General features: G+C 42.7%; 3 protein-coding genes across 5 annotated transcripts; 1 reads left to right on the forward strand and 2 right to left on the reverse strand.

Annotated features, from left to right (window-relative positions):
• Window positions 1-2,055: 2,055 nt before the first annotated feature.
• r3hcc1l (R3H domain and coiled-coil containing 1-like) lies at window positions 2,056-6,251 on the reverse strand. 2 transcript variants are annotated; one of them, XM_041933735.1, is made up of 7 exons: window positions 6,218-6,251; window positions 5,267-5,770; window positions 4,828-5,015; window positions 4,512-4,582; window positions 4,175-4,270; window positions 3,940-4,080; window positions 2,056-3,099 (listed from the first exon to the last, which is right to left on the reverse strand). In XM_041933735.1, exons 2-7 carry the CDS (start codon window positions 5,747-5,749, stop codon window positions 3,047-3,049), a joined length of 1,032 nt encoding a protein of 343 aa, XP_041789669.1. In that variant the 5' UTR covers window positions 5,750-5,770; window positions 6,218-6,251; the 3' UTR covers window positions 2,056-3,046. The 2 variants fall into 2 exon arrangements, with proteins under 2 accessions (XP_041789669.1, XP_041789668.1); XM_041933734.1 differs by lacking the exon at window positions 6,218-6,251 and having other exon boundaries at window positions 5,267-6,206.
• Window positions 6,252-6,586: 335 nt separating this feature from the next.
• crtac1a (cartilage acidic protein 1a) lies at window positions 6,587-12,497 on the forward strand. 2 transcript variants are annotated; one of them, XM_041933205.1, is made up of 14 exons: window positions 6,587-6,705; window positions 7,747-7,955; window positions 8,089-8,285; window positions 8,374-8,510; window positions 8,607-8,763; window positions 8,849-8,983; window positions 9,782-9,918; window positions 10,026-10,162; window positions 10,280-10,362; window positions 10,575-10,675; window positions 11,203-11,371; window positions 11,767-11,951; window positions 12,099-12,138; window positions 12,256-12,497. In XM_041933205.1, exons 2-12 carry the CDS (start codon window positions 7,756-7,758, stop codon window positions 11,943-11,945), a joined length of 1,632 nt encoding a protein of 543 aa, XP_041789139.1. In that variant the 5' UTR covers window positions 6,587-6,705; window positions 7,747-7,755; the 3' UTR covers window positions 11,946-11,951; window positions 12,099-12,138; window positions 12,256-12,497. The 2 variants fall into 2 exon arrangements, with proteins under 2 accessions (XP_041789139.1, XP_041789138.1); XM_041933204.1 differs by having other exon boundaries at window positions 11,767-11,912.
• Window positions 12,498-14,231: 1,734 nt separating this feature from the next.
• golga7ba (golgin A7 family, member Ba) lies at window positions 14,232-19,022 on the reverse strand. The gene is made up of 5 exons (XM_041933946.1): window positions 19,011-19,022; window positions 17,846-17,971; window positions 15,753-15,905; window positions 15,550-15,651; window positions 14,232-15,435 (listed from the first exon to the last, which is right to left on the reverse strand). Exons 1-5 carry the CDS (start codon window positions 19,020-19,022, stop codon window positions 15,352-15,354), a joined length of 477 nt encoding a protein of 158 aa, XP_041789880.1. The 3' UTR covers window positions 14,232-15,351.
• Window positions 19,023-19,394: the final 372 nt, after the last annotated feature.

Here is a 19,394-nt window from a genome sequence, read left to right on the forward strand (position 1 = left end):
AGGTGTGTTTACTCAAAGTTTTTGGTGCTAGGAAACACACCACCCTACACCACCAGAGTCTTTTATTGTGGTGGGACATTAGATTATTCCTTTATTTGGACCGTGCCTCACATTTCATTTGCTCCGTGGCATAACAGCGTTTCTGTGTAGCACATCTCAGGCAGAGCTGGCACTTTGAACCGCTACTTGCACAGCAGTGGTTTGTGTTTGTGTAGTTAATCTAATGATTGTGTGTGAGGCACCCAGCGTGCTGCTTCTGCGGCACATCACCCCCTCGTGAAGCCGCAGCGAGGCATGAGATTATAGGCAGGGCTCAGATCTCACACGATGATGGTGAAGAGCGGCTACAGGCTGTATACGTAGTTCAGCTGCAAGAACAACAGAACACAGGGAGGTCCACTTCTGTTCTGGCACACTCACTATGAAAACTTGCCCTCATTTGGTTTTATTCCACAGTGAAAGTCATGTAAGTGGGCTAGGAAAGAAAGTCACGTGTGCACTGAGAGCAGCTGAGACCTGGTTTCAAGAGTAAAAAAAAAACAAAACACTACAATAAGCGGGAAAAACAAGAAAAGGGATTAATAAATCACAACTTAGAGGAGCACATGATCTGGCCACTAGAAAGAGAAAACAAAATCTAAAAAAGGGTATCATTTAAGATTAAGTCATGGAAAATAAACACAGTCCATTTTGTTTATCTTTTTGCCTTTAAAGGGGATTTTAGTGATCTGTCGTACAAGAAAAAGCAGAACTATGACACAAAAAGCTGAACCTGAGACAAACCAAAGTGAATAGATGCAGTATAGTTTTGTTGTTGCCTTTCCCAAACTCCTTTCCACTTAACAGGGATATGCATAAAGTTGAGTCAAATCGCACAATCATTTAGTTCAATGTCATAAAATCACAACAAAATGAAAAATTATTTCATCATGTAACATCTTGGCATAGTTACCTTTACATTTCACTTTTCACTTTTTTCCTGGAAAAGTTAACATAATTACACAATGGTGTGACAGCATGAAAAAACTAAAACATCTCATATTACTGTAACTGTTTTTTGACAGTTATATTCCCAGCTGTTCCTAAAAACACTTAAAACACATTTTTAATGCATTTTCAACATCTTTAACAATGCATGGGTATTTATATTTCTGAAAACAAACATTAGATCATCACTCCGAAAGGTTCTGTTCAAATACATCTTCAGAAACAAGGAACCTCTGGAAAGAGATCAATACCAGCAGAGACTGCATTTGATGAATATGAACTTGTCTCGATGTGAACTACTGATTTAAAAAGAAATGAACGCAGAAAGTGAACATGCCTTGGTGCCTGCTCTGAGACTGCAGCACTTTAATTAGCCCACTATGAGCCACGTGGCACTTTGCCTCAGTCGTCTTCTGCCAATGATCTAAACACTTCCACAAACTGGGTTCTGCACAGCAGTGTGGACTGCACTGATTTGGGTACATAGTAGTGGTACAGTTGAATGTCAAACAAACACTTTGATTAAATGATCTATGCAGGCAACTTGTTTTAACATAAATGACCTTTTTGTTCTGTTGTGTTACTGCGTTAGCAAACCCAGTAACAGCAAACCGCTCATGAAGCCAAACAGTAAACAGCTCATGTTAATTTGTGATATAAAATTCAATAATTTGCACTAAAAGGGATGACAAATTTGCAGCTCTTTCTCCAAGCTGGGAGAATGAGACTTAATTATTGGCTGAGGGGGTGAAGGAGACGCAGTGCCACATGGACTGTGGTTGGCTGGGTGAAGCCTCAGAGGAGGCAGCTGCCTCCAGCTGTCACAAAAGTTTCCTGAGCCTGGATGTCTCTATTTCAGCAAGCTGCATTATGAAAGATGAATATTCAATAAACACGGTCCCTCTCAACTTTACAGGAATAAAGAAAAACATCGTGTTGAGACTGACCAACACGTTTTTCAATCTAAAGCAGTTTGAGAGAGTCGTGATAAAAATCGCTCATGTAACACTTCAACTTATATGGAAACAGATGACCAAAACTGGAGTTTGAGTTGAAATGGTACCTGAATTTAAAAAAAAAAAAATCATTTATTCAACAGCTTATTTCACAAAAATATTTTAGATTGACAAGTTCAAATGTATGCAAGTACATACAATAATGGTTTCATTTCAAATTTATGTTACTCATGATGTCTTGAAAAGGTCAATTTGTGAAAGGATTAAGTTTTTTTTTATGGGACAAACACATTACTGTGATTGTTTTGGAAGAGGACATCATAGGAAGGTCACAAAACAAAAACACTTTCTTTCATTTACACTGGAGAGTGAGACAAAAAAGCTTATTTGGTCGACAGGTGCTCTTCAGAATGAACAACATCCTTATTATCATCATCATCATCACCTACGGTTTTGCTTGAACGACAAGACAAGACAGCATCAGCTGCTTTGGCTTTTCCTCAGAAAATGTTTGATAAGACAAGCTAATTTTGATCAAAGACAGCATCAAACTGACTGTAAGCAATGCTGCATGCTCTGAAAATGACACATCTTTGAAGTCTAATAAGGATGTACTGTGTCATTGTGACTGAAAATAATATTGCAGAACCTTTAGCAGAAATCTTTGCTGTCCTCACATTAACAGGTGGATTTTTATCTTTACTCTTTACGAATGATTACACTCAGTGCTTCACCATAGTTACAAAAAAATATGAATGCAGTTGAGTTGAGCCCCGGCCATGACACACAGGTAACAGTCCCTGCACGGACAGAGTGAACATAAAGGTGAGGGAACAGTAGCAGGACTCTCTCATCTGATGTAACGCTGCAGCAAACGGACTGTGAACGATGAGATGTTCAGTAACAGTTGGTGAAGAACTGGAAGGAATCCATTTCTGGAAAGTGCGGTGGGGGAAGGAGTGGCCAGAATAATAAAAAAAAAAAAAAAACAGCAGAGCAGGAAAAAAAACAGGAGATTTTAACATTTGCTGAATCAAGGAATCTAAAAACAAACAAACAAACAAACAAGAAAACAGATGGGGAGTTTTCAGTTTTCTGTCCAGTCACTTTCCCTCCCAAGCATCTTCCTTCTGTTTGGCTGCCAGGCGCTTTTGTTCTGAAAGGTAAATCACAGAGACACAGTTCAACATATCAATCAGCGAAGGCCCTAAACTAAACAACACTTATGTGATTTGTTGCTCTAAATTTGAATCCCTGTCTTTGCCACATGCAGGGGAGTGAAGAGCTGAGGCAAACCAAAGAGCCGGCGGTGAATACATCTGTGGAAGCGACCATATGTGGCATCCATTCCAAGGACACAATGTTCAGCACATGATGTGTTTCTGCACTGACAGTGACTCTGTGTGCTGTGATTTTAAAAAAGAGCACAGCAGGGTGTCTATGCTAAGAACAAAGGTGCTTTTCTTAGTTTTCTATACTCAAGGCCCTGACTTTCTGACTGGCTGTTTAGTGGACAGCCATGTGTGGTTTTCTGTGCCTATATACTTATGTTCCATCTGTGAGGGGAAATGGCTGCTGTACTGATTATAGACCTGCTATGATCTGCCCAGTAGTGGATGGAGAGCAACTTCTCTTGGCCTCAACTACTCATTCAATTTTCTTCTGTAAAGTGCGAAAACAGCTCCCTCTTGTGGTGGATATCTTGCAAAAACTCCAACAGTCAGCTGAGAGCTGTTCTGGCTTTCTAATATTTATCTATTCAGGGAAGGTAGACTAGGAAGCCATGCTCTTTCTTAATGACATCCTGCTTGACACTCACACATATTAAATCCATTAGTTACTGCATTAGCCCGCCCAAGATGAGGATCCATAGTATTTTAATCAAAAGTCTGCTTCTTCATCATTAAGGCTGATAGTGGAGAGGACTGACTTCCAAATGGTTCTGCTCCTGAAAACCTCAATCAAAAGCTGAACACAACATCTCTGAATAATTCACCTCTCGCCTCCTGCAGTTTCCTCCTCTCTGCCTCGCGCTGCTCCTTTGTCAGGTTGCTCTTTACACCCAGGGCACCGATCACAAGCTTGCGAGCCAGCGCTGCACTCGTCTGAGGCCTCTCTTTAGCAGGTAGGAGGTAGTCTGTGTGACAGGAGTAAAGGAGAATAAAGAGGAACATAGGCAATATTGGCCTTTCAATGTGTGAGATAGAGATGACTAACAGCTGAATTTGTACCTGAGCAGCTACGGGCTTTGGCCTTTGTGGCGGAGGAGGATTTGGAGAGCGGTCGCAATTTCATCAGGGGATGTTTGGATCTCAAAGCTTCACGGGCTGAAAAGCAAAAAACAAACAAAATGAAAAAGTTGAAGTATTGTATCGTATTTTGATAAAAAAAAAAACATTTGTAAGATGATGTCACACAGAGATTTAAACGCATACAACTTATCAAAAATATACAATAGCTCAGAACGACAGCTTAACACCTACTAAATGTTAATAATGTTCTGTTTTTCAGTCAATACTCTTTATTAAACAGTTTTCCACCGTTAATGTGAAGCACTGCTTCACTAACCTGCTATGGGGCTTGAGAAGAGGCCCAGGGCATGTGAGTCATCAATCCACTTGATGTCAAAGCCTCTCTGTCTGAAAACACATTGAGAAGTCACACAAAGGCTGTAAAGAAAATGTTGCAAAAACTATGAAGTTAAAACTGATATTCTGAGTCTTGAGGATCTAAGACTGAGTCATCTCACTGAGATGTCACAGTACCTCAGACAGGATTCTGATGATCTAAAAATGCAGCAAGTACAAGAAGCCTGAAGTACACTGGTAAATGTATATATATATATATATATATATATATATATATATATATAAATTATACATACTGGTAGCACTGAAATAACTTGAGAAGGTCCTCCGTCTTAAACTCTGCAGGGAAGTCGTAGATCTCTACAATGTGAGAGAGCTCGTCATCTGTGAGGTCGATGTCATCTTCGTCATCTCTGTCCATGTTGTAGTAATCAAACTTGGGCTGCTGGATTGACTTCTTCTTTCTACCTTCTTTTACAGCCAGCTGGAAGGGTGAAGAAGTGAAAAGAGAAAGAGCAGAGGAGATGACAGGTGGGAAGAAAAAGGAAATGCCAAGAGCGGTGGGCATTAAGCCATAATTATGACTCCGCTGTAGTTATAGAATAGTTATTAGAGTCTTTATGTTTTAACTGGATAATCAATATGTTGGCAAATGACTGCATAAATGTTGGGATTCTTCTTCTGGTTATTATGACATTTTTTTAAATATCACCCAGACCTACACCAAGGCCTCACCTCGTCAAGCAGGTGTGGATCCAGACAGTCTCCATCATCATTGAACAAGGTGTCCCAACTCTGCTCCTCCCCCTGCTCTTCCTGGAGGGATATTGCTTCCAGCCGTGAGGTAGCATCTGCATCCACATTGGTTGAGTCAGAGTGCCCATTTACCTGCACATCTGTATCCTGTAACCGCTCTTCCTTCACCTCAGTCTTGCTGTCACCATCCTGTATCTCGCCTCCACCTTCTCTTCCAAGATTCGCTCCCTCGTCTGCTGCTCCAGCCTTGTCCTTCTTGTTCTTAGCGTTTTTCCTTGCCTTGTCTGTGTAGCGAGGCCTGGGTCTTGGTTTCACTCCTCCCTCGGTCTGAGCTTTGTCTTTGGAGCCATGAAGTCGTTGCTTGGGGACGTACAGAGCTTGACTTGGCCTCTTTGACTGAGGCTGAGGTGTGGATGTTGGCTGTGCTGGAGCACAGTCTTCTTTTGGCTGTTCCGACTCCATTATTAAATTACGTTAAAAGACCTACATCACAGTGGAAAGGAAACAGGAGAAGAGGCAATGCAAAAACAATACGTAGTATCATATATAAAATCCTTCTTAACCGCAACGTAACATACTAACAGATTTCCAAGCGAGTTATGAATGAGGGTCATGAAAATATCAATTAATTTTTATTCAGACGACTTGAACTAGTTCATTCCTCCGACAAAACAGTCTGAAAATTAAAACAAGAGCATTTAAACGATTGAGTTACCCTGCTGTTAACGAACGTAACAGTTAGCTAGCTTATCAATTTAGCTAGGCTAAGTAAACTTCCTCTCATTGAGGTTGTGATGATTGGTTATTGAGGACGCCAACGTTAAGTTCATATCGATACATACTAAAGTGGACGTTAATTCTGTTAACTTGTTTTCATCTACACCATTTTTAAACGAATTATATATGATAATCGTCACTCTTGCATCTTACCCGTGTTTGGTTTGTTTAAGAACAGATTTTCGTCGCACAACTGACGCAAGTGTAGGTCAACGCTAAGTATTCTGGGAGATGATGTTCTTGTGTGGCGCTGGAAATGAACCTTTCTACACGGCGAGCAGGATTGTTTTTCGATTGTTTTTATCAGAATATCTATTTTCTTTATGTGTCATGATTTCTAACGCGGATTTTTAATGAGCTGTCCCTCTAATGTGATTATTCTGTCATGTATTTGTGGTGCAGAGCCTACAAACAGATCATACTTCCGCATCTAATGGGCACGCGCACAGAGATACATGTCAGCTATTGGTCAACAGTCCAATTATTCACACAGCTTTTCGCTGATTGGTCAATCTTCTACATGTTACACAAGGTGTTTCGTAAATTTTTTAACAACAGAAATCTTGTAGGTGGAGTGCTTTAGTATAACACTGCAGCGAAGTCGAATCGTCCCCATCTGCACACACTAACAGAGCTGTCAGGTAAGACGGTTTTCCAACGAGCAGGGAGGAGGAATTTGCATGTATGACTTCTGGGAGAAAGCAAGAGATTATATCGTGCATCACTTTTAGCAACAATTTGACAAGAAATCATCACTTATACAGAAAACGTCTTTAATAGTAGCGCATTAATAGTATAGTTGTGTGCAGACACTGTAGTTATACAAATGTTGATTTTTCTGGGAGGTATATGTAAGCATCAAGAAATTATTCATCCTCAACTGTAGGATTACTTTGTCAAGGTGGGAAAAACAAGATGGATTTGCAGAGAAACTCCTCATACTTAAATCTATCCTCTGTTATGGCTTTCAACTTCAGCTTTTCATTGTTTTTGGACACTACCTTCTTTCTCTATATTTTGTTTTTAATTGGTGATTAGTTTGAATCCTTAAACATTATTGTGTTGTCTTATACCAGGCATCTCAAACCGGTTCCATAAAGGGCCGCGTGGCTGCAGGTTTTCATTCCAACCCAGGAGGAGCACATCAGGCCAACCAATCAACATCAAGGGATCACTTAGTTATCAGCTGAAGACTGAGATCAGCTGATTAATTGATTCCAGCCTGGTGTGTTCCTCCTGGGTTGGAATGAAAACTTGCAGCCACACGGCCCTTTATGGAACCGGTTTGAGATGCCTGTCTTATACACTTTGATGGTTTCACTACCGTTTTATGTTGTTTATGTCTTTGTTTTGTAAGTTGTGTCTGAATTAAAAGTCATTTATTCATTATTCAGGCACTCCAGTGATTTAGTGTTCTGTGTTCATAAAGATGGGAAACTCACAAGAGACACATAGCAAATAATCAAAATGTGTAACATGTGTGTGGGAGTTGCCATATAAATATATGTACTTCGTGGTGGAGGCTAACCCTGCTTAAATATGGATTCAAATATGCTGTCTATCATGTCATGGACAAACAAACCACTATGCATTATGTTTGGTCTGCCTTATACTAAAGACTTGTGCATCATCTGCATATTGAATTGAAATGAATGACCCAACCCTTCCCTGTGTTCCACCAGGTTCCAGCGATGTGGGGTTCAGGTGTGTTGCTCCTCCTGGTCGGACTCTGGCATCATCAGACCCTCGCCCAGAGCTCTGAGCCCATGCTTCAGGTTGTAACACAGATGGTGCTTCCTCCTGACAGCCTGCACAATCCCACACAACTCAACTATGGGATGGCTGTAACTGATGTGGATGGTGATGGTGACCTGGAGGTGGTTGTGGCAGGGTGAGTGTGAAAATGACTGAAGTGCTGATGGCATGATGCGCCTGTTAGCTGTGTCTTACGTTCATTACACTTTGTAAAAATGTTTATCTGAAATTGTGTGAGCGAAACAGACCTGTGTGATGTTCTCCCTCAGGTACAATGGGCCCAACCTGGTGCTGAAGTACGATCGCACTCTAAACAGACTAGTAAACATTGCCATTGATGACAGTAACTCTCCATACTACGCCCTGAGGGACCGAGCAGGAAATGCTATTGGAGTTACTGCCTGTGATGTGGATGGAGATGGACGTGAGGAGATCTACTTCCTCAACACAAACAATGCTTTCTCTGGTAAATGGTTCATTCTGAGGATTTCTCCTCAAAATGTTTCAGATAACTGAATCATTCTTCCTCATGATACCTGACTTTTTTAATGCAGGACGGGCGACTTATTCAGACAAGCTCTTCAAATTTCGGAACGGCCGGTTTGAAGATCTCCTGAGCGACGAGCTCAATGTGCGTCGCGGCGTTGCCAATGGCATGGCAGGACGCTCGGTTGCATGTGTTGACAGAAAGGTCAGTAGACCTATTTATCCTCTGTATTTTGTCTATTTGTTGCTGATTTCTTATTGATTCACAATTCCTTCCTGTCACTGTGTTGCCTGTCGCCAGGGAACAGGCCGCTACTCAATCTATGTGGCCAATTATGCCAGTGGCAACATTGGTCCCCACGCTCTCTTAGAAATGGATGAGGCTGCCAGTGATGTGACCAAAGGCATTGTCGCTCTATCGGACGTGGCTGCAGAGGCCGGGGTCAACAAGTTAACAGGTCAGGAGTCCGGTTAGGGAAGCGAAGCCTGCGATGTTTTGAAGTGTGCTGAATAAGCTGAAGCATTCATGGTTCACTTGTGCAGGTGGGCGGGGTGTGGTGGTCGGACCGATCCTGAGCCAGTCGAGGTCGGATGTGTTCTGTGACAACGAGAACGGACCAAACTTCTTGTTCAAGAATAATGGAGATGGGACTTTTGTAAATGTGGCCAGACAGGCAGGTGAGTATAACACAGCAAGTGCAGGAGCTGAGAGCTTAAGTGTAGTCAGGAGCAGAAATATATATGTACCAGTATTTTTAGCTTTGGTAGCAGCATGGCTAAAGGGATGGCAGTGTCCCTCAGTCGATCTCTTGGATTGATTGCCATGAGGAGACATTTGTTTATGACACTCTGTTTAGTGCTAATTAGCAAATGTTAGCAGCCTTACACAGCAAACAATACTGGGGACTATAGTAATCATTGTACCTGCTAAACATCAGCATGTTAGCATCGTCATTGTGAGCATATTAGCATGTTGATGTTGAGGGAACAAAAATGTGAGTCTGTATTGTTCAGTGTATGTAATTGTACTAGTTAAATGCATAAATACAAAAAAAGGAGTGACCAACAGAAATATCTTCTTCTTCATCATCATAATCCTCTTGTGACATCAGCTCTTCTCACCTTTCTTAACCCTTCAAAGCCTCACAACATCATCAAACTCAAGTCTTTTTTGTTGTTTTGGTTGAGAGACCTCTAGCAGCAGTTGGTGGAGTTTCTTGTTTACAGGTTTTGAATAAATGAGAATTGAAATGTAGATGTTATTAAACTGACAGTCAGTCTGGTAGGGGGGGTAACATTTCTGCATTTCTGTCTTCAAGAGTTTATTTTGTTTTTTTCTTTTTTGCTACCACTAGGAGTCTCCAATATTGGGAATTTTCAAATCCTACACATATAGAAATCATATCCAAAATACAGTATACCGTTTTTCCAGCTCTAGCGGCACTAGGGTTTTGAACATTGTGTCAACTTCTGAAGGTGTGGAGGACCGGTACCAGCATGGCCGAGGAGTAGCACTGGCTGACTTCAATGGTGATGGAAGGACAGACATCGTCTATGGCAACTGGAATGGTCCACATAGACTTTTCCTGCAGGGCAGCGACTCTAAATTCCGGGTAAGGAAGGTGAACAGGACAGAAAACCAATTAACGGGTGACATATGAAAGTCTGTAAGATGCACCGAGTTCGATGGAGCGAGCCCTGACCATGTTCTCTTGTGCAGAACATAGCTGCTGGAGGATTTGCTGCTTCCTCACCTATTCGCACAGTCATCGCTGCCGACTTTGACAATGACAAGGAGCTGGACGTGTTTTTCAACAACATCGCTTACAGAGGCAATGCCCCTAACAGGCTTTTCAGGTAACATTTCGGTTCTTATGTGGACCCAAAGTGCAGTGAGAGGAAGTAAAACACATCCTGGACCGCTGTACATTATTCGCTATTTTTAGATCGTTGTGTGTGTGTGTGTGTTTGCAGGGTGTCAAGGAGAGCTGATGCAGACCCTTTGATCCAGGAGCTGAATGTGGGCGATGCTGCAGAGCCACAGGGGCGAGGAACAGGTCAGCCATTTCTAAACTCAGCATAGAGGACTTTAAACAGCATACTGTCATCCGTTTTATTCTCAAAATGTTAGAACCTGACATGAATATGTGTCACCTCGGCTACATCTCTGTTTGGATGCGATTTAGAGAGACACAGCTGTCACATGCACACCACAGTGAAGCTGATGTGTAGTTCAGTGCAGTGAAAGCTCTCTGTCTGCCGTGGACAGGTGGCACCGTCACAGACTTCGATGGGGACGGACAGCTGGACCTGCTGCTGGCACATGGAGAGAGTGCCCAACAGCCAATCTCTGTCTTCAAGGTCACACAGGTGTGTATGTGCATGTGTGTGTGTTTGTCAGTGGTGGAAGAAGTATTCAGATCCTTTACTGAAGTACCAGTATTAATACAACAATCTAAAAATACTGCATTACAGGTAAAAGTCCTTCATTCCAAATCCCGCTTAAGTAAAAGAAGTATTATCAGATCAATACACTTATAAGTATCAAAAGTACTCATTCTGCAGTTGATTGCCCCCAGTGAGTGACATTGGATTATGAATACTGATGCATCGATGTGTGAACAGAGTTTTATTGTTGCAACTGGTGGGGGTGGAGCTGTTTTTTAACCTAGAAAATATTCTATATGTGAAATATTAATTTGAAAAGATATTCCAGCTGTCAGATGAATGTATTGGAATAAAAAGTACAACACTTTCTTCTCAAATGTAGTGATGTGTGAAGAAGCATGAATAGAAATACTCAAGCACAAGTCCTCAAAGTTATTTTATCAGTACAGTGTTTGTTTATAGTAAATGAGCCCTAAAGATCCACTACCTAACCTGTCAAACCTCATCAGGGCTCCTCCAACAACTGGCTGCGGGTCATCCCTCGCACCAAGTTTGGCTCTTTTGCCCGAGGAGCCAAAGTGACGGCCTTCACCAGTCAGAGTGGAGCTCACATACGCATCATTGACGGAGGCTCGGGGTACCTGTGTGAGATGGAGCCTGTCGCACACTTTGGTTTAGGTAACTTTCTCCAGGCTTTATCATTCGCAGACACTGACAGAAAATGGGCCTTCAAAAAAATGCCTACATCTATGCCTACTCTTATTGTGTACACAAAGAGGAAACAATTTGTGGTTTCAGAGATCATCAGTGTTTCCCCCGCTTCCACTCTTTATGCTAAGCTAAGCTAATCACCTCCTGGCTCTAGCTTCATATGTTATGTACAGACATGAAAGTGGTGACAAACCACTCATCCAAGTCTCAGCAAGACAGCAGCTGTTTCCAAAAGCCTCTGGACTCGTCCAACATGTAGTATCATATGTTGTCCGACCACCCGCAGAAAGTGATGCAGCTTTTTGAAAGGTGTGTTTTCCTCCCGTGTGACGCTCTGTGATTTTTCCACCCACGACTCCCAGGAAACGACCAGGTGACGGTACTGGAGGTCTCCTGGCCAGATGGCAGCTCCATCACTCGAACCCTTCAGCCCGGTGAAATGAACTCTGTGGTGGAAGTAGCCTATCCGCAAGAAGGGGAAACGGCTGTACTTGCCAATGACACGCAGGTACGCAGATCGGATCCACGGCATGAATTATGAACACCGGTAATGTTCCAGTCAGTCTCTGTTAGCATGTCAGTGCATCTGTGCACTGACACAGATGATAATTTTTATTTGTTTGTCTGTCTGTAAAATCTAAATGAATCAAATTATTTGGTTTGAATACCAATGAATTTCCTTCTTTTTAATTAGTGTGGGAAAGGTTTTACTGTCCAGAATGGCCGCTGTGCAGGTAAGCAGTTTTTTTCACTTATTTTGTAAAATGAAGAGAAGAATAAGAATGAATGAAACCATTTAAAACCATTATTTGTTTTCTTTTTGATTTTCTTTCTTCTGTATGTTTCTACAGGTCTGTGAGGATAGTCACATGAAATGCAGTACAAAGTTGATGTGGAAAATACAATAATGTTAGCAAACACATGGTTTTAAGATACTTTGCCTTGATATTTTCTTTACTGTATGAGTAGTTTTGATATTTTTGTGTTTCTCATTTGTCTCTAACTTTTCCTGAATAATTTTCACAGCTACTGCTAGGTTATGGTTGTTATTTTCTGTGTGCCATGTCAAACTAAATAAACTGCTACAAATCAATATGGTCAGATCAGATCTTTTCAGAGGTACAAATAAATCATTCCTGTCATACTGAGTTTTCACAAACACCTGCAGCCATCTGAAAATGAATGAGGAAGGACATTAATCTTCTGTGTGGCTGAAATAGACTAACTGGAATAATCAGAAAGGACTAGCTTGCTGTACAAAGAAGAGATACTGAGTTCTGTCATTCCCCTGTGTCCCCTGTGTTTGCACACCTCTCTTGGCCTGTTCTCATCTTCCTTCCATTTGACTACCATCTCTATCCATTTCAACCATTTGCTCTCTTTTGTCTTAATCTGACGGCTGCCTTTCCTTGTTTCCTTCCTCCATTTTTCTCTTGTCTCCCCTATGCTGTCCTTCCATACATGCAGCGTTGGCTCCAATTTACAATGGCGTCCTCTCCACCTCTGTCTCCACATTTCAAGCCTCTTGCTTTAAGATAGTTTTACTACAGTGTGTCATGGTGCTCTCTGCGCTGGCTGATCTCAGGGGATTATAGTCTTGAGAGTAACGATGATACAGTAAGACAGCCTTTATCCAGCACTGCATGCAAGCATTTGCTGAATGATTTGACTTCCAGTAACATCCAGTAATAGCAAGTGTATTTTATCAGAATGCATGGGATCCTTCATCCAGCTGCTGCAGTGTCATTTAGTCATTCAAGCATGCATCCAAACATGAGGGGATTTTCCTGACCAAAGCTCGTCACAACATTTTTAAATTTGACCTTTCTGAAGTTTTTAGTGCATGCGATATATTTAAATCAGTATCATTATTATGTACTGCAGGCCTTTTTCACAGACATTTTGGCTCGTCATAGGAGGAACAGCACCAGTATTTCCCATGTGTCAGTCAGTCATGACAGTGTGACAGCCAGCCAGCACACACAACACCAGGACCTTGAAAATGAAGCCCTTAAATGTAATTCAGCCATCAGTCATTTTATTATTCACGCCTGTGCTTTTCCTACTGGGATGTGTCAAAATGTCTTGAAAAAGGCCTACTTTACATAAAATACATATCCTTGGACCTATTTTTCAGTAAATCATTTGCAGTAAATTCCACATGGTGATATGACAACATTTCAATGTAGTCAAATCCTGTGCAGCCAAGATGACAAACCTCCAACATTAAATCAATTGTGAGAAAGCAAAACATGTATTTAATAATGTTAAAGCCACCATTTTTTTTTTTTTTTTTTTTTTTTTTTGGCCACATAGGGGCAGCAGGAAGAGTAGTGAACACAACATTGATATATTATCAACCAACAAAATAATTACGGCTAAAGCGTCAGCAAGTCATTTATTTGCATCAGGCACTTATGAAGAAACATTATCAGTAATTCGGTCCAATATCCCCTCTTTTTGCTCTGTTTTGGGTCTCCACCATCTCCTGAGGGAAATATCTGTCTCTTCAGCTGCTGAATGCTCCATTATGTTCACCGTCTATTCACTAACTGTGTCTGTCTGCTGTTCGGTGCTGTGTAGGTTGTGTTCAGCGCATTAATCATTGCTTTCAGGATTCCAAACAGCTGCCTGCTATGTCTGGGAGTGACACTGATTATTATCATCATTACAATCAGCTGTGCCTTTCCTGCTGTGACAAGTCAAAATGTCTGCCATGGTAAAGGTCTATTTTGTAGATTTACTGTTCAATAAAGACAGATGAGTTCTGTGCGGCTGTGATGAAACAGTATTTATTTGACACCAGTAATATATACCTCATTGCCATGTGTATCAAACAACAAGCGGTACGAAAGTTTGTTCCTGCACAAAATGTCACCAAAATAAGAGACACACATTCACATTTGTGAGCCAGTTTTTGGCGGTCGATCTTTGGAAGGTTGTTCAGAAATCAAGGAAGGGTTGGTGTATTTGAAACCACAACAGGTAAGATTCAGGAAGACTTTTTGACCCATCCTTTGTCTACTTACTACTGCATTCAACGTACAGTATGAATTTGCATAATCAAAATTTAGGAAGATTTGGCCTCACTCATTGAAACCAAGAGGTTAGTACTAATTTGTGCATGTGTCTGTTTGTGTGCCTAACAAATAAAATATAGGCCTCACATGAGAAAAGTGGAAGATCTGCTACATTATATACATGGACGGGCTGAATGACATTCATCTGCTACCAGACAGCACGATTTAATATCAGAGGTGAAGGTGGAGGAGGTTCTTTGTACAGTGTGTCAGGGCTCTAAGGAGGTGAAACTGCGTGATGCCCTACTCAACTACTCCTACATCCTACTTACATTTGCTAGAATCTTAAAAGCCAGTGTCTGGTGTGCAGGGTTGATGGTGATGAGTTCAGTCCAGTTTCCTGGTTGGTCCGGTGCGGTCAGGGTGCAGCTGTGGCTGATCTGGACCCTATTGATGCAATTGTGGTGGCTGAGGTAGGAGGTTTGGCGAGACCAGTGGTCTCCTCACCTGCCTCTGCACTTCCTTCCTCCCTCTTTTTTCCACACATCCTTTTCTCACCCACCAGATTACACGCAGCTGTGGTAACCTCGACGAGGATAGGAAGGAAGGTAACGGTACGATCACAAAAAGTATTGCTAACAAAATTCACACAGAGACATTGCATCCTACAGGATCAGGACTGTGTCGGCGCATGCACATTGCAAAAAACTACTGAAGAGTGTGTTTTAAGCGTGAAAAAAAAAGCTTGAACAACTTTAGCATGTGTTAGCATGTTGGGAGCAACATGCCTCTCTTTGTTAAAAGCTAGTGAATCCTTTGTGTGAGCGGGCGGGGGCTAAGTGTTGGAACAGGAGTAGCATCATTGTCCTAAGTCCTCCTCCAGGGTTGTGAGTGATCAGGGGGACGCGGCGGTCAGGAAGCACCCAGTCATCGAGCAGTGCTGCCGGACACGGAGCTGCTCCCTGAGCTGGAGCCGCTGGAGCCCCGGTCTTCATAGATGGAGATCTCTATCTGGTGGGAGAGTAGTTAGGGACCAAGAATTTGCTGAGAAGTGTGGTTACTTAAACAGCATAGATAAATGCTAAAGCTTTTGTGTGCACGCCAAGAAAAACACAGTAAGGATACGACCCGCATTCCCCTTTCTATGGGATCTGTGATGAGCAGCCCTCTGGGAGCGTAGATCTTCTCATTCTGCTCCTGAATGTACTTAGCTATCTTCTTCAGCACCTAACACACAGACAGAAGAAAAAAAGAGAGCCGGTAATGAATTCCAGACATGTTAATCATTGGCCCAGCCCATTAAAATGCATTGAGACCACCAGTCTGACCTTCTCATAACGCGTCTCCATGCAGAGGAAGATAAGATATGCTGTAGCACAGGCCAGACACCCCTCCAGGTAGGACTGGCCCCCTATCTTTTCTGCCTCAGCGTAGTAGTTATTCAGCGTCTTCACAGTGTCCTCAAACAGTGTCCGCTCAATCTGGGGACACATGCAGAGTTATAGGTAGCCGGGTTGGGATTGGTAAGGATCATTTTCTGGATTTGACTCGTGCAGTGCCTGTTCAGAATCTGCATGCTCAGAACAGCAACCGTTTTCTTGGCCTCCGCTGTTGCTGCTTGCAGCTTTCTCAAAGTCATCAACCTGCAGAGCTGGAGAGCCCCTGCACCACCAGCGTTTCTTTTCTTTTTCAAACTTTACTTAAGACACAGTAATACTACAATACACCACCAGTTTTTAACGCTGTATTGAGGTGTTCCCAGAGCATGAGCCATGTCTTAATTATTAATAATCAGTATCGTTATTTCTGCCTCATAGTAATTTAATTGACTGAATGTGGGCCAAAATCACACAGCACACAAAAGCAAAATTGTTTCATGTATTAAAAATGTCAAAATATGCAATGAAAAAGTGTCTTTATAGACACATTTGCGGGAGATGCTGAAATAAGAGCCGTGCCATTTAAATCTAACTCTAAGACGTTTTTCATCCAGACGTAACAGTGAAGGAATGAAATCTTTACAGCTAAATCATTACTCTTGATAAGATTCCTGAATTCATGCCGAAGCTAGCCAGCTAGGCAAGGCAATGCTTCTCAGCTTTCTAGAGAGCCACTCATCCAAACCAATTCACACTTCCAAGGGTCCTCAGCAATACACCCACCAAGTGTAAAGTCAGTTGGACGAACGGCTGTTGACAAAATCAAAAGACAGACAGACTAGTGATGGGAACTCTGGCTCTTTTTCGTGAGTCAGATCGTTTGGCTCAGCTCAGCAGTGACAGCCGTCTCTTTCGGTTCCCATACGGCTCCCCGTTTAGTTCCACCTCTGGCTTTTATCATTCTGACAAATGTAGCAATGTTTTGAACTTTGATTGGTACGTGTGCTCATTCATCACTTAATAATTATAAGAAATCTTCAGAACACCATAATTTTGAATTATGCTTGGTACAAAAACCTGAAACAATTGAAAAACATCAAAAACTACTACACGTGTACTGAATGTCATAGTCTCAATGTCTCACCGTCTTAATGCTATTACAAAGTGAGATGTTTCTGGATCATATTCAATAAATACGTTATAGGATCATCCTGCTACTCGGTCTTATATTAATTTACAAAAAACAGCAGCTACCGGCTCTTGGACAGGAGCCGCCTCCCATCATTTACTTTTAGATAGAGCTGACTCGTTCATGAGGGACACATCGCTAAGACAGACTTTAGTTAGATAGTGTTAGTAGATGTAGAGAGGAGAGAAAGAGAGGGGCGCGACGTGCAACAAATCCAGTCAGGAATATGCCAGTTATGTGGTGTGTGTCTTTACCACTGGACCACCAGGATTAGCACTTCTGTTCATGAGGTAGTAAATCAAACTAATAGAAGCATTACTCTCCTCCAACATTCATTCTTTTAAACTGAACGCATCAGTTCAGAATGGAACAGCTAGGACAACACTGGAAATCTGCCAGTTTGTTTGTCTCTTTGCCATTATTTCAAAGTCTACTGCAGGTATTCACTGTTCACCAATTATCAGCTGGCGTACTCGTTTATATGTATTTTATCATCACTATTTAGTATTTTTGATTGCATTTTTCATGTATTTCTGAAGATGCGGGTGTTGGTGGGGTGACAGGTGTTCAAATGTGAAATGTGTGTGTTGTAATGGATCTCTTGATAGAAATAAAATATTAACACATATTGCCTTGAATTTAGCAACATTTATCCCTTCTGACAAGGAGGAAACGGCTACATTCAAAACATTTTGCAAGAGTAAGGCCGTCAGTACAGTTTGATTAGCAAACACGTGTATCAAGTAGACACATTAAAGTGTTACAATTGCTTCTATCTTGTGCTGCTCTTGAATTATTCTCTTCATGTCACTCATTTAAATGCATGTGTGGTTGGATGCCACCGTCTCCTCACCCTGCTCTCCAGCTCAGAGGGGAACTTGGTCTGAAACTTGCAGGTGGTTCCTTCACTGTAGTCCCTCTGGATGAAGACCTTGTTCGCCAGAGATGCACTGTGCCTCAACTCCTGCAGATTGTGGAACTGAGGAGGACAAAACACACACAGAGACAAATATAGTGACGGGTATGCGTCCATAATGAGTCCCCAGAGGAAGCTCCATCTCTCCGTGCACCCGTTCGCTCGTAATGTGTCCAAACATTGGCTGAATCGGAAGTATAGGATGATAGAGGAGACGCGGGCAAGATGTGATCCATCACTCTGTGGCTCAGTGTCTGTGCGCATTTCTGCCTTGTTGTCTGTTGGAGCAGAGCCCAGCAATGGACATACTATCTTTCCCACACACACACACACTTTGATCTCTCTCTTACAGGAGAGTAAAGCTCGCAGGAGACAGGACAACATTTCACTACAGCTCACAACAGATCGATCAGGTGGAACAAGATGAGGCGCATTGATGTGAGGGCATTCAAACCCTTGTAATCTCTCGTGTTTACTCTGGTAATGTTGATTGCATCAAAGTGTGTGTCGGGTAAACATCAGCTTTCGTTCATCAGCCTTTCTTTCTCTGAGCATTTCTGAGAGCGCGAGAGAGGCAGGAGGAGCAGTGAGGAAGGTCAGGGCGGCATGGCTTCTGTCCATGGTGCTGAACGCTATCCCTGCGTGTGTGTGTGTGTGTGTGTGTGCGGTCACTGTCCACACAGTGGCCTGTCACCGGATTAACGGGGCGTCCCAACAGATAAAAAACAGATCTGCTTTCACCGCCACATCCTAACATCGCGTGGAGGACCGCGCGGTTTCTGCCCCGATCTGCTCCCACGAAGCACGGCTCACTTCCAGCGGTCATGTTCCTGGTCTCCCTGTTAAAAAGCCCCCCCCCTCCCAAAAGGCAAAGAAAAAAAAAGAAAGAAAACGACCTGCAGACGGACCTGCCGTCATAATGTAGGACACCGCCGTCAGTAGTGATTCAAGTGTGGCACAGCTGAACCGTGTGCAGCCTCGATGCCCTCGCTGACCGCGTCAGCTGCGCCCGCGCCTGTTTTATTCAGACTGTCGTTTAATTGCTCGCGCCGGGAATCGACACCTTGGCGGGGAAAATAAACAGAGAGCGTGCCAGTCTTACCTCTGTCGCCATGTTGCCATCCGTAGCCGCGAGGTACGAGTCCCTGCATGCGCCGAAATCGCTTTAGTGGGACACGGGGACGGATTGGAGGAGTGGAGGGGGAGGGGCGGGGTGGGAGCCGGAGGGGCGGTGCTAACGCGACTACAGGCTGTAGGTGATGTTAATTCAGCTGCTCCGCCGTCTCACACTTGCGTCCACGCTGCGTTAAATGTCTTCACTTGTCACAGGAAGGTGGTACTAAAACGTTCACCATGTTCTGCTCATGTGTCCCCGTGGACCTGCACGCCCAACACCAGGACCCTGAGACCACAGCAGCCATCATTCAGCTCCTCATTCACAAGTGAGCTTCTCCTGCTGTGACATGCACATGCTCATAGCATGGGA

Source organism: Chelmon rostratus, chromosome 3 (genome assembly GCF_017976325.1).
Source record: "Chelmon rostratus isolate fCheRos1 chromosome 3, fCheRos1.pri, whole genome shotgun sequence".
Classification (NCBI taxonomy): Eukaryota; Metazoa; Chordata; class Actinopteri; order Chaetodontiformes; family Chaetodontidae; genus Chelmon; species Chelmon rostratus.

Bases quoted from the DNA above. Each gene is read 5' to 3' on its own strand.
- golga7ba (XM_041933946.1), bottom strand. The intron at 15,906-17,845 runs GTGAGGAGACGG...ATGTGTCCCCAG, and splicing joins CCTCTGAGCTGGAGAGCAGG to ATTGAGCGGACACTGTTTGA. The intron at 15,652-15,752 runs GTCAGACTGGTG...TCTGTGTGTTAG, and splicing joins TGGAGACGCGTTATGAGAAG to GTGCTGAAGAAGATAGCTAA.
- crtac1a (XM_041933204.1), top strand. From the start codon at position 7,756: ATGTGGGGTTCAGGTGTGTTGCTCCTCCTGGTCGGACTCTGGCATCAT. The intron at 10,363-10,574 runs GTCAGCCATTTC...TGCCGTGGACAG, and splicing joins GCCACAGGGGCGAGGAACAG to GTGGCACCGTCACAGACTTC. The intron at 10,676-11,202 runs GTGTGTATGTGC...AAACCTCATCAG, and splicing joins CTGTCTTCAAGGTCACACAG to GGCTCCTCCAACAACTGGCT.
- r3hcc1l (XM_041933735.1), bottom strand. From the start codon at position 5,749: ATGGAGTCGGAACAGCCAAAAGAAGACTGTGCTCCAGCACAGCCAACA. The intron at 4,081-4,174 runs GTACAAATTCAG...CCTGTCACACAG, and splicing joins CAAAGCCCGTAGCTGCTCAG to ACTACCTCCTACCTGCTAAA. The intron at 3,100-3,939 runs GTGAATTATTCA...TTTACCTTTCAG, and splicing joins GAAACTGCAGGAGGCGAGAG to AACAAAAGCGCCTGGCAGCC.